This window comes from Citrus clementina, unplaced genomic scaffold (genome assembly GCF_000493195.1).
Source record: "Citrus clementina cultivar Clemenules unplaced genomic scaffold, Citrus_clementina_v1.0 scaffold_9, whole genome shotgun sequence".
In the NCBI taxonomy this organism is placed as follows: domain Eukaryota; kingdom Viridiplantae; phylum Streptophyta; class Magnoliopsida; order Sapindales; family Rutaceae; genus Citrus; species Citrus x clementina.
In genome coordinates this window covers 10035846-10049706 of record NW_006261964.1, presented here as the reverse complement: position 1 = coordinate 10049706, position 13861 = coordinate 10035846, and the positions used below count along the sequence as shown (strand labels likewise).

The following is a 13861-nucleotide window of genomic DNA, read 5'->3' as shown; positions in this document are numbered from 1 at the left end:
AACAGAGTGGGCTGGCTTATGTCAAAATGTGGGCACAAGATCGATTAACTTCTAGGGTGTTACTAAGGGGAAGATTGTTGGCCTTACTAAAGGGAGGCCAACGACCACCATTAAGACTATGGAGGGATGAAGTTAAATAGTGTAATTTCCATTCTCTAAGCATTTATTTTTTCAAGGAATATGGTAACCTATACTTCAAATTTCTTAGTTAAGCGCACTGAAGTTGGAAAAGTATGGTTTGATAGGAATTTGAAACAAATGACTTGATTTAACAAAAACCTTAGGTACAATTATTTTTTTGAAATAACTTACGACAAGATTTCCTTTATTTGATCTTTATTTATTACAATGATGAAATTAAGCCTTACTTCTTTTTGGATTTGAATAACTATGATGATCAGCTAAAATAAGTTGTTTGAAAATCATTGGGTCAAGCTTAGGCAATTTAGCAGAACTTCAATAAACTAATAGCCATCAGAAAATGGAGAATCTAATAATTTAGAAAATATTAATTAATCGATAAATTAATATATTTTTAATAAATGAAGATATTCCTTACTTTGATTTAGTAATTTTTTTATATTTTATTTGAATAATAGTTAGTTGCATAATATTAGTAGTGATAAGATTATTATCGAGTTTTTATTTTTCTATATATATATAGTAGTTTTCCGGTCCGGGATCTTAAAATGCAAAAAAAGTCCGGAAAAACTTTGAAACTACAGGGTTTCAAAGATTTAAAACTTAAAACGTTCAAACCGCATGGTTTATGTATTTTTCTGAACATTCCCCGCACTTTAAAATTGACACTGGCTTGTATTGGCGACTTAAAAGTCACCATGAATAATGTTCAGTAACATGCACCGTCAAACCCAAGGGTGGCTTTTGCCTCAATTGAGGTCAATTTATTTTATTAAAATATTATAAAAATAAATTATTTTATTATTGATTATTTATATTAAATTATAAATTTACTAATATATTAAAATGTAAAATAATAATATATTATAAATTAAAATGTAATTTAATATTATTGAATAATAATTTATAAATTTATATTAATAATTATAACATTAATTATAATAAAAATTTATTATTTACATATAATATTAAATTTTATATTTTTATTTTATTATAATTATAATACAAATTTTAGAAATTTAATAATTAATTTTTAACATTTACTAAAAAATTGTTAAATTTCTAAAATTTAAGATTTCTATATTTATTATTTTTCTAAGTATTAATAAATATTATTTTCTAATTATTTAATTTAATTAATCACAAAAAATCAATACAATACAATGTAACACTAAATATAGTCTAATTAAAAATTAATACAGTACAGTGTAATACTAAATATTGTACAATATTGTTATAATACAATGCTGATACAATATAACATAATATAATACACCAATATTAAAATAGTACAATACAACATAATATAATACAATGTACCAAACGCACCCATATAACTACCACACATTTTACCTGCCCTTTCCTCGATCCCTAGAAGTCTGAGGGAGACAGCTAGACAAGGGACTAACGAAAATCCCAAGATTGAGTATTTATGATCCCATTAAATCAATAATTGAGCCTTTCTAGAGAAATCTCAAAGTCCATGAGCAGCTCTCTTACGAGGATAAAACTTCAAAATATGTAAATCTACCAAATATATTTTTATGTGCAGGGTCGTTTTAGCCAAATAAAATATTATAAGTTAATATATTATTAATAAAATGAAGCATTTGGGTTGAACTAATTGTCAAACGAATGAAATTCAAATATATTTTTTCTTTTTAGAAAAATGGAAGCTTTTTATGTCTCTTTGTCATCAGTACATAAATAGAAAAATCATTACTCAAAATTAATTAAAACCATTATTTAAGTAATAGAAGAATTTTCACTTATTAATGTAATAAGTTGAGGGTATAGGTTAGAGCGATATCAACTGTAAGTTGGGTCTCTTATTCCTCTCTTAATTAAATAGAGGTAGATAATTTTGCCCATAAATATGGACATTAGAGAGGAAGATATATTTTAGTATAAGATCATAAATTTATTGAACTATAATTGATTTAATCTAAGTTACTCTTAACAGTTTTTAAATCGGAAACATCTATGGACTGCTATTAGTACTAAACAAAATATGTCAAAAGGAAAAAAAATTAGAAACAAATATTTTGAGATTTACAAATATAACAACCCATAATTGAATTAAAGTGTGAGCCACGCACATGACAAACAATATAAAAAAAAGTATTGATATTTAGACAAACGTGTTAAGAAATAATGATGTTAAATTGATTCGTAACCGTTTACTTCAGTTTGTTCACATAATTACAAATACAGCAAACCGACACCTGTGACTATTTTGTCAACATCTTGTCAGCTCCTCATCTTTTAAAAATAATAAATTTTCACTACTGGTCATAGAAGTATGAACCATTGGTTGCTGAAATTTTCATCCATAAGGAAATTAAAAAGCTAGCATTGCAAAGAAGAAAAGATTAAGTGAGCGAGTAAAGGCACGCAGCCTTTAACAAGTGAGTTTTACAACTAGCTCATAGTTCATACTTACAAATTGCTCTCATTCTAGTGATCAATAGTGATACTTCATCTTTTGATTTGAAATTTGGGTAAATTTACATCTGAATTTTGTAATTTTTGGTTATTATTTACTGATCCTATGCATGTCAGATATATCTATTCAGTTTTGTGCTTTCATTTTTTATTATTTGACTTCGAACAATTTATTTAAGTGATTTTTAAGTAGTTTGTTTAAGTGATTTTTGTGTCTACATTTTCAGGGCATAATTGATTTTGTTAAACAAAAGTTAATATAATTGTCAAACAAAAGACTTGTAAGAAGGAAAAGCTATTTAGAGCCTTAGGTAAAAAGGGATTTAATTTCTTTAATTTAGGTTTTAACTAATTCTTTGCTCTTTTCTTTTGAAATAAACCTCGCTTGACCTGGTCAACTTCAGTTATAAAAAAAAATCAATAATTCAATTACCACATACTAATCACGAGACAATTTATACAGTCGTAAAAGCACGAGCCATTGGTTTCCGAAGTTTTCATCCATAAGAAAATCATTAAGAAGCTAGCTAGCATTGCAGAGAAGGTTACACATTGCTTTTATATATTCTAGTGATCAGTAGTAGTGATGCTTTTACCTAACATAGTTGTTGAATTGCCTTTTGTCTTTCGAATTATCCTATTTTCTAACATATATCAATATAAATTATGTCTGATGTGTGATATGATATTCCATTTTTGTATAATTAAAATTGTACGAAGGGAATGTGTGTACGGAAGTTGATTATTAGTATTGTTGTGAATTCAATATTTAAATAATTTTCTCAAAGAAATGTCTGATTGTGTGATTTTTAAATAATTCTATTTAATTAGCAGCTTAGGTAGATAAAGGTTAAAAAATTAATTTAATCTTGCCAACTGAGCAACCTTTTAAAAAAAATCAAAATATAAATAAAAAAAATAAATGATAAAATATCTCTAAGCACTTTGACATCACCTTTCTCTTCTTCTACCTTTTACAGCATGAATTGTAAAATGCTAATGATTACACGGGAATGCTACCTCGGTTTCAGCAGGGATGCTGACGCAATCCCTTGATGAAACTAAAACAAATTTCCTTCAATAATTTAATTACGGGTCTATTAATTCAGCACTTAGCACACTGTATTATATTATATTATATTATATTATTTTAATATTAGTGTATTGTATTATGTTGTATTGCATTAATACTGTATTATAATATAATACCTTATATTATTTTAATACTAATATATTGTATTATACTGTATTGTATTAACACTTTAAATTATAATGTAAAAATAAAAATATTATCTACTATTATATTAAATTAAAAAGTTATATTATTTATTATTATTATTATTATTATTATAAAGCAAAAGTAAAAAGGAAAAAGGAAAAGCAAAAAGAAAGAAAACAAAAAAAAAAACCACAAGCTAATTCTGTAGTTGCCGCATTAGCACATTTCCTTTAACCTATTTTCATATTCTTCCAAACATGATACTAGCATTAATTTAATGTGAACATTATTTTAATACACCACAATACCGTGCACCAAACACATTTATATAGCATAATATAATACAGTGTGCCAAACGCACCCTACAATGTTTGGTACTACAATGTACTATATTAATTTTTTATAATTAATTTAAATTAAATAATATATTAATATTTTATATTATTATTTATACTATTATTAATTTTAAATTAATATTATTGAAATTTATTCATATTTAAATATTTATTATTAGTTATAATAAATTATAATGTAAAAATAAAAATATAATATAATAATATTGAATAATAAATTACATATTTATTAATTTATATTAATAATTATAATGTAAAAATAAAAAAATTATATAATATTATATTAAATTAAAAAATTATATTTATATAATAATAATAATAATAATAATAATAATAATAATAAAAAAAAAAAACAAAAGTAAAAGTTACAGCAAAAGTAAAAAGTCAAAGTAAAAGCAAAACCAAATGCAAAGTTGGAAACCCGAAAGGGCAAACAAAAAAAGAAAAAGTAAGGTGCAGTTGCCGCATTAGCTTAAAACCCACTGTGAGTCGATAAAGAAATTTGGATGAACCATTATATATATAAGGATGAACCATTACCGAAATTTTCTCATTCGATAAAGAAATTTGGAAGCTAGATTCAACAAAGAAATTTTCTCATTAATTAAAGAAGATAGATTGATCACCTCAGTGAGAGAGCAATAAAGGTGATCCTTAACAAGCACGTTTCACTACTTTATATTTATTCTTTGCTCTCTTATTCTAGCGACCAATATTAATTGATACTTTATCTCTGATTTTGGAATTTGGGTAAACTTATATCTGAATTTTTGTAACATTTTATTGTGTCTGTATTGATCATATGCATGCCATGTTCCTTCAAATATAGAATAAAATGATATAAAAAGATATAGATTCTGATGTGTGCTTAATTTGTTGATTACATGACTTTTTGATTTTTGAGTATCCTTGCCACCTACACTAAATCCCATTGCCTCTGCGTCAGAATAGTTAGAGCTGCTCATTTTATGCTGTTTTGTAATTAGTATTTAAAAAAAAGTTAAAGAGGTCGAACATTTTAGGATGATTTATTTGAGTTTAATATTTTAGGATAAAATTCAAATCAATTTTTAATCTCCTATGTCTTCAAGATTTGAACTCCAATGATAAATTAAATAAATCTGTTCGAAAACCACTTGGCGAGGATCACATTAGTTTATTAAGATAAAATCTAGTTTAATTTTTCATAACACATGACTTTCATTTTTTTGTTATGATTTTATCCTTATTAATTTCAACATTAATTATTGCTCTTACTCTAGTGAACATTACCATCTGGAGAAATTTACATAACGAGCCCGAAAATTTTTAAATTTTTTGAAATTGATCCCTCTAATTTTTTCTATCATAACTAGTCAAATACGATTTCTTGAACACGTTTACCCTTATCGAAAACTCAGTCTCATCTCTCTTCAGCCCGCAATGAACGAACAAAATCCTAAAGTCTTGAGATTGTCAGTAGTACTGTGACGACATGTCGGCAGGGACGAAGGCAGCTTCAACTTTCTATTTCTTGTGCACTTCATTTGACGGTAGCTTCTCTAATTAACAATGATAGCATGTTTTGGCAAGTAAAATCTAATTTGTTGTTGATGTGAAATTGAATTGCTCTAATTTTATAGAAATTATTGGTGAAAAAATAGTGTATTCTATTTGTATTAATGAAAAAAATAGTATGTTAGGTTTGCATTAGTAAAAGAACGAACAATTGTGGTAAATATGTAAATATAGTTTAAGGTCAATTATTGCACATAAGTGTTTAAGAAATGTGTGTGAGAGTATTTTTTTTTTTTCATTATTTGAGCGTTTGAAATGATATGTATGGTGTGTGTTGTGTTATTGTTGTGTTATATGGTATGAGAATGGTGATGGTGGTGGCTAACCATCGAGATGATGATGGTGATGATGATTTTGTGGTGTTTTGTGTGTGGGTGTGTTTTGGTGCGATAGGCACCATAGGAACCATTGTTTTGGTCTATCGCACTAACGGAAAATTCAATTAAGGTATCATATGAAAGTGAAGCAGTGGGAGTCTAATGTTCTAATATGTCATTGATTCTTAAAAAATTGGAATAAACAAATAATTTAAATTCATATTGATTCATAATAATACTGTGAATATAGGAATTAAGACTCATTGATTCCACAAAATACCGATAATTAACTAAATTAAAAAACTCACACAGATCTTTGAAAACTGAAAATGTTATTGAACCCAAATTTGCTTCAAAGACTACAAGTGAAGACTTATTTATGCTACTAGTAATTATCCTAAACCACAAAGAACAGAAAAACAAAGTCCTAAACTACTATAAAAAGAAGAATAAATCTTAGACAATAAGATAACTAATCTAAATAGGATAAGGATTCCTAATTTACAATATAAAGTATGATTTCTTCAATTCTCACATGAGAATAGAAGGATTTTTGTTCTGATTGAGTCAATTCCAAGATTTTTTTTTTTTTTTGTCTACCTATTTTGGTTTGATGGCCCATGGCACTTAGACATAGGACACTAATATGGTGTGTATGGCTATTTGGTGCGATAGGCATGTGCTGAGACACAGTTGTATAGAAGCACAATTGCTATGTTTTGGTCTTTTTTTAATCTTTTAATTATTACCATAATTTTACAAATGTTATTATTAACCATTTTACTATGTGATTTATCATAGATACATGGGGCTTCTCCAATTGAGAAATCATAGGCGGAGATAGATAAAGTGGCATAGTAGTGCTACACGTACACGTCTCCTAGGGTAAAAGACCAGAGGTCCTTGTCGCCCGAGCTTAAGTGGTACAGGTACATGTCGCACTTGTGTGTCGTCTTGTAGTTCATTTTTACTCAAAATTTATTTGTTTGAACCGTTTTTTTAATATGTCAACTCAAACTTAGTATTGTATGAACCCAGAATGTTAGAAAAAAAAATATATAATGACACTGACATCAATTTGTTGAGAATGGTGAAGTTTGAAGATTAGTTGAGACTAGTATCATTTTGGTGAATTGTTGAGGGTGGTGGGTATTTTCATCCAAAAATTAGATAATTGACTAGCTATATATGATAGAAAAATTTAAAGGGGCCAATTTGGTAGACAAATTGTTTTGTAAAATCGGGAAGTTTTTGTGCTATTTTTGTAGATTTCCCTAATATGAGCCCCTAGATCCCTCATTTAAAATAAAATAAAATGATGTTCAAGTTAAAACATAGAAAAGTGTGACGATGTTTCTAACCCATAGTTTTTGTAATTTCACCTCATTTTTAGAAAATAATTGCACAGAGTGCACATTATTTTTAAAAATTTTTAAATTGAAAACTTCGGAGAATTAATTAATTAAATCATCTTAATTTATTTTTTTGTAACTTAAATTTTTTTATTATACTTGATTACAAAGATTGCTTTGACATAAGTTTGAATTGACTATTTTACCCTTATAAGGTAAAACTACCAATAATTTACTTTAACTTCAATGTTTTTTAATTTTATACTAAACTCATTGTTTCTAATCCTACTTTATTAGAATAATTATTAATCTTTAATTAAACTAACATTGTGTCTTTATATCACAATGCTCATGTAAATTATTAGGCTATCAAATTTACGTCATTTACGTGTAAGGGTAGTGAAAAGAATAATTAGATTTCATTTTAAAATATTATATTCTAAGTCACAAAATTAAATACCTAAATTATTAGATACAATAATTCATATTTATTAGGGCAAATAAAATAAAATTTATATTAAAATTTATCATTAAAGATAGTTAAAGATTCTTAAGAAAAAATTAATGAAAGAATTAATTAATTAATTATACAAAACTTTTATTAATTTGTATTTATTAAAAATATTATGAACTCGTTGTAATTATTCCTTAAAAATGGGATGGACTTATAAAAATAAGAGGGTGAAAAATACAGACTCCGATGCACTATTAGACAAAACACATTACATCGGAATTGATGTTTTTTTCCTTGTTTTTTTTCCCGTGAGTTAAGTGTATGTGAGACAACAAAAAAATAAATATAAATAAAACAATTCTATGGGTTTTAATGCTTTTATGCTGCGTTTACTTTTTAGATTGGAGTGGAAATTCTTGGATTAGGAGTGTGGAGTGTGAGTGAGAGTAGGGTGTTTATTTAAACTAAATGAAAGTATGGATTGTTAATCAGAATCTCAATTATTTGTTTACTTTATTTTGGATTGGGAGTAAATTGTTTTAAATTATAATTTTATCCTTATGTAAAGAATTATAATTTGTAATTAAAAAATTAATAAAAAATATATTTGGAAAATAAAATAAATATTTTATTATATTTATAAATTAATAATATTCTTAATTATGTAAATCATAATTTTTTATTAATTTAAATTTAAATTATGTGAATACAAATTATTAATAATAGCAACACAAATGAAATATTATTATTGATAATATAGTACAAAATTAATATTTTTTTAGAATAAAATATTTATTATTATTAATTAAATAAATAATTAATATTTATTAAAATTAATGTTTAATATTATTAATTTAAATATAATATTTATTTATTTTTATTTTATTAAATTTTATTTATTTATTTTAATTATAAGGGTAAAAAAGGAAGAATGGGGAGTGGATTCCCACTCCCACCTCCCCCCATGGGAGTGGGAATCCCACTCCCCACTCCAAAATTGGGTAGGACTCATGGAGTGGGAATCTCACTCCCCTCTTAAAAATAATAAATAAATAATAGAGTGGAAGAAATTCACACTCCACACTACCTTTTTTATTGTTCTCTTTATACCACGTGATTTATACCTACTGACCTATAAAAAAAAAAAGTATTTGTGTTGTGAAATCCTTGACCAAAGTCAATGAACACATTGGAGAAAATATACTTTAATAATAAAAGTAGTGCTAACGACAGTAGCTAGATTCTTCTCTCACCACGTGTCTCATTATTTTGATTTCTGTGTAATTTTAAATCAATATAAAATATTTGATAACCTGTAATTTTATTTTAATATTATTATTTTTATGCTAACTAAATTTACATTAATATCCTCACTCTCTTCCTCTCTCCAAGTTTTTTTTATTCTTTTACACCTGGCGACTGCAACTTCCTCCTTAATTTTTTCATCAATTTCTTTTTTTCCTTTATTATTTTTTGAAAGCTTGGAAAAATAAAAAAATTTCAGATATGATATTTTTTTAATGTACACGGCCTTATCTACATAATCAAGATAACTTTGTTATTTATTTTTTAAAATAAAATATTTTTAAAATTTTATTTTTAAAAAAGAAGGCAATTGACCTAATTGGAGATTGAATTTCTGAAGGGCCTAATGAAAAATCTTATGCTAAATCATCCATCACTGTCCTCACTTCCGCATGCCAAAAAGAAATTGATGAAGAAATTGAAGAAGTTGCAGTGGGCCGAGAAAAAGAAGTAAAAAAATTTTGGAGGGAGAGGGAGAAGGAGAGGATATTAAGGTAAATTCTCTCAGCAGAAGATAGTATATTAAAATAAAATTAAATGTTATCAATATTTTTATTACTGATTTAAAATTACACAGAAATGAAAATAATGGTACACGCGGCGCGAAAGAGGAAAGTAGCTAGCACTCCTCCAATAATTATGATACGTTTGCCCAATTGTGTCACCGAAATTTTCGGTCGCAAGTGAGGTTTTCCTTCAATTTTAAGTACGGGTCTATTGATTCCATTAATAATTCATCGGCAAACTACATGCTCCCACAAGTTAGAATGTCACGCGACAAACAATAGAAAAAGAATGAATGTAGATTTCAATCGAATCAATATGCAGACTTCTTCTTTTTCATTTTTTTTTCCCCAGCAAATAGTAACTTAATTAATTAACGGGCAATTAATTATACAAATATATTGCAATGCCAGTAACAGATCAAGTAATTGATTCTCGTTGCCCCAGTCTCAGAGTGGACAGATACTTGATTGGGCTAGGGTAGGTTATTGGTCTCTAATTTCAAGAGTAGTATAATTTTTAGAATCACCTTAATTTCTTTTCTTTTTTTTTTAATTAGTATTTATTTTTTATTCTTAAAAAAATAGAGGGGTTGACAAAATTTAAATCAATTTTAAATCTCTTACATCTCATTAAGTGATAAACGGTTAAATAAAATTACTTAAAAACTACTTGAAGCTTGAGGATCACAATAGTTTATTAGAACAAAAGCTAGTTAAATTTTTTATAACACGACTTTCATTTTTTTTTTTTAAATAATGATTTTAGCCTTGTTAATTTCAGCATGGATAATTTGATAACAGAGGAAGAGGAAGAGGAAGAGGTGGACATAGATGTATCCGTGGCGCTACGGGAATTGACGTGTAAACTTGAGAGAGAACCAACTGAATCCTCAGCTGGTTTTAAAATACGAAAAGTACCCGAGCATCTGCGTACTGAGAATGTAAAAGCCTATGAACCACAAATAATAGCGATCGGTCCTCTAAACCACTCCCTGCCTTGGGAGAAAACTCACTTAGCAGAGATGCAAAAGCACAAAGTTCTCTCTCTGAAAAAGCTTCTCCGCCGAAGAGGTAGCTCACAAAGGTATTTGGTGGCCATGGGAAACTTAGAAGAAAAAGCTCGTTGTAGTTATGCAGAGCCCATAGATATGTATCGACATGAATTTGTGGAAATGTTGGTCCTTGATGCCTGCTTTATTGTTGAGCTATTTCGCAAGTTTAAGCCAGATCCATGGAACAATGATAACGATGTTTTCAGGGAAAGTTGGGTTCGCAAGAAACTGGGTCGTGATTTGTTGCTAGCTGACAATCAACTTCCCTTGTTCGTTGTTCAGGAATTTTACAACATTACTAAGATGCCGGAGGATCAAGAAACAAATTTTGAAGACTTGATTTTGGGTTTCTTCAGTCAAGTACTTCCTGTCCAACTTTTGAAAGTCTCAAAAAATGGACCAGTGTTCAATCCCGAAATGCATTTACTGGGCTTTATATACGATTATTACTGGAGCTTGGTTCCTCGCAATGTACCTCCGCCTTATGCGAAAAATTGGAATTTCATAATAAGTGCTACAAATCTCAGAGAGGCTGGAATCAAGTTCGAGAAGATTGAGGGTGAAAGCTTACTGTCAATTGATTTTGACAAGGATGCTGGAATACTAAAAATACCTACATTGACAATTGATGATGACACCGAATCCTTTTTCCGAAACATCTCTATTTATGAGCAGTTTTTCCCAATTGATGTGCTCGCTCCTTTCATCAATTATTTGAAATTCATGGACTGTCTCATCAACACGGCAAAGGATGTGGAATTGCTTTGTGAGAACAAAATTCTCCATAATTGTTTAGGTGACGATGAAGTGGTAGCCAACATGTTCAATAGGCTTGGAGATTCTGTCGCGCTGCCCCTTTACATCTTTTACGGAGACATATTCCAATACGTGAATGAGTACTGTGACAGGCATTGGAACAGATGGATTGCCAACCTCAGGCATAACTATTTCAACACTCCATGGACAATCATTTCCGTTTTCGCTGCACTTTTTCTGCTTATACTTACCCTGATACAAACTCTGTTTTCAGTTCTAGCTTATTTCCTGTAGGCATCACCATAATGGCCTCATATCTTGCTTATTAAGTATCATCTCTGTTTTATCACTGATATGATCATGTCACTGTGATTTTCATGTATTGCTCCTCATCAACTCCCTTTTCTAGATGTTTAATTACATTTATGCTTTATAAACATCCTTTTCCATTTTATTTAATATATTTTTGTTGAAATTTGAAAAGTTTAATGATTAGACAAAAAAGATTGGCCTACGTGCAACACCAGCTTAGAGTAGTTCTTGTATTAAGTTTTATTAATAGCTTGGAGTTCACTTAATTTCATGAAGAGTTTACTTTGAACATATTACTGTGGCTGCCTGTCAAGTCCCTTGAGCGACTCAAGTGCGCAGGCAGAGCATTCGGTTCGCTCATCAACGATCCCCACTTTGTTAGAGAGCCTGCATCAATCATTAATTGTGGGGAAGGTAATGATGAATATCAGGGCTTTAGGAGAGTTCCAACAACACAGGGAAGCATATTGATTTTGATGTTACTTCTCAGATAACGCAAGTAATTGCACTATCATTCTTCATTTTGAACATCTAAAGGTTGGATTTTATATTGAGTAGGACTACTGGCACCCATCCATAATCCTTGTGAAACCGCTCTATTAGATGCACTAGTTAAAATATACGAGGATTACTTCTTATTTCTAAGCATTCATTTTTTTTTTTTTTTGCCAAATGTGACCTCTTATTATTATTATTTTCCCATGTTGAACAATGAAATGAGACTCTTTATACAAAATATTTACATAACTAATTACGAATAGTTATCACATATGGATTATTAATCTACTAGCTAGTCTCCAAAAGGGATGGAGAATAGGTTTTCTTAATTTTTTTTAATACTTATTTATCTATAAATCTCAGTCCCTTTTATTTTGTAATATTTATTTAACTATATCTATATTTCTTTCTTCTCGTTTGTTATTAGTTTTAAATCTGACATTTGGGACCGGAAGCTTTTTAACATAACAAGGCATCCAAAAAAAAAAAAAACTATGTTTGATTTTAAATCAATAAATACTGGAGCTTTATTGGAAAAACGAATATTGGAAGCGATCGATGATATATGGTGCGTTTGGGATTGAGGTTGAATAGTTGTAGCTTAAAAGATACAGCAATAAAGTGTTTGGTAAACACTAGTTGCTGTAACTTGAAAGTTATATTGATATGATTTTTCACTTGTAGAATGAAAAATCTATTATATATTTAATAATTTTGTTAAAATTATTTTTTAAAATTTATATTTACTATATATTATTAATTTTTGTTTTATAATTATAGCTTTTTTTTTTGCAGCAAATGTAACTTAAAAGATTTACACCTCAATCCCAAATGCACCCATAATCATACCAAGGTGTAATTAAATATTAGGGCTATAACTGTAATTTTACACGAACATGGTTTGCTGCGGACTTGAAAGGGCTATAACTGTAATTAGCTAAACTCTTTTGTAATGTAGTTGTCTTGAGACCCAATTAACCTTTGGTCAAGCACCTTGGACTTGGACTACTCAAATAAGCAGGCAGAGAATGGAATTATTCCATCAAAATGATTCTCCAACTCATTAAATCTTTGCAGTAAAATGAATGAAGGTGATGAATATAATGTTCTAGTTCTCTCAATTTGTTCATGCACATTTTCGTGGGTGTTTGCTTATAATATTGGTGAGTTGTGAATATAGGTGAATGGTCTAATAGAGTTTCATACATTGTGAAGCCATGTTCAAGTATCATCTCCTCTATATCACTAATATAAATTATGTCATTATTGTGACTTTCATATTTGTTTCTCTCATCAACTTTTTTATATTATAGATGTTAAAATCATTTGTCGGTATTGAATTATATATCCTATTTTACTTTCTTTAATTGATCGGCTAGAGAAGCAGAAAGTAAAGCACGGAAATGAGCCCCCATCTATTAATGAATATTATAATGGTTTAGTTGTAGTTTTGGTATATGAACGAGTCAACTCGGCTGCATTGCATTTTTTTTTTTAAATTTCGATAAAGTTAGAAAAAACTTAAAGAATTAGAAAATAATTAGAAAATAATTAGAAAATAATTAGAAAATTAGAAAATAACATCTAAACAAGA

At 28.2% G+C, this 13861-nt stretch overlaps 1 protein-coding gene across 1 annotated transcript; it reads left to right on the top strand.

Moving 5' to 3' along the window:
* The first annotated feature begins 10431 nt into the window (after positions 1 to 10431).
* LOC18032322 (UPF0481 protein At3g47200) lies at positions 10432 to 11751 on the top strand. The gene has a single exon (XM_006420530.2). The coding sequence runs from the start codon at positions 10432 to 10434 to the stop codon at positions 11749 to 11751; it is 1320 nt and encodes a 439-aa protein (XP_006420593.1).
* The last annotated feature ends 2110 nt before the right edge of the window (positions 11752 to 13861 follow it).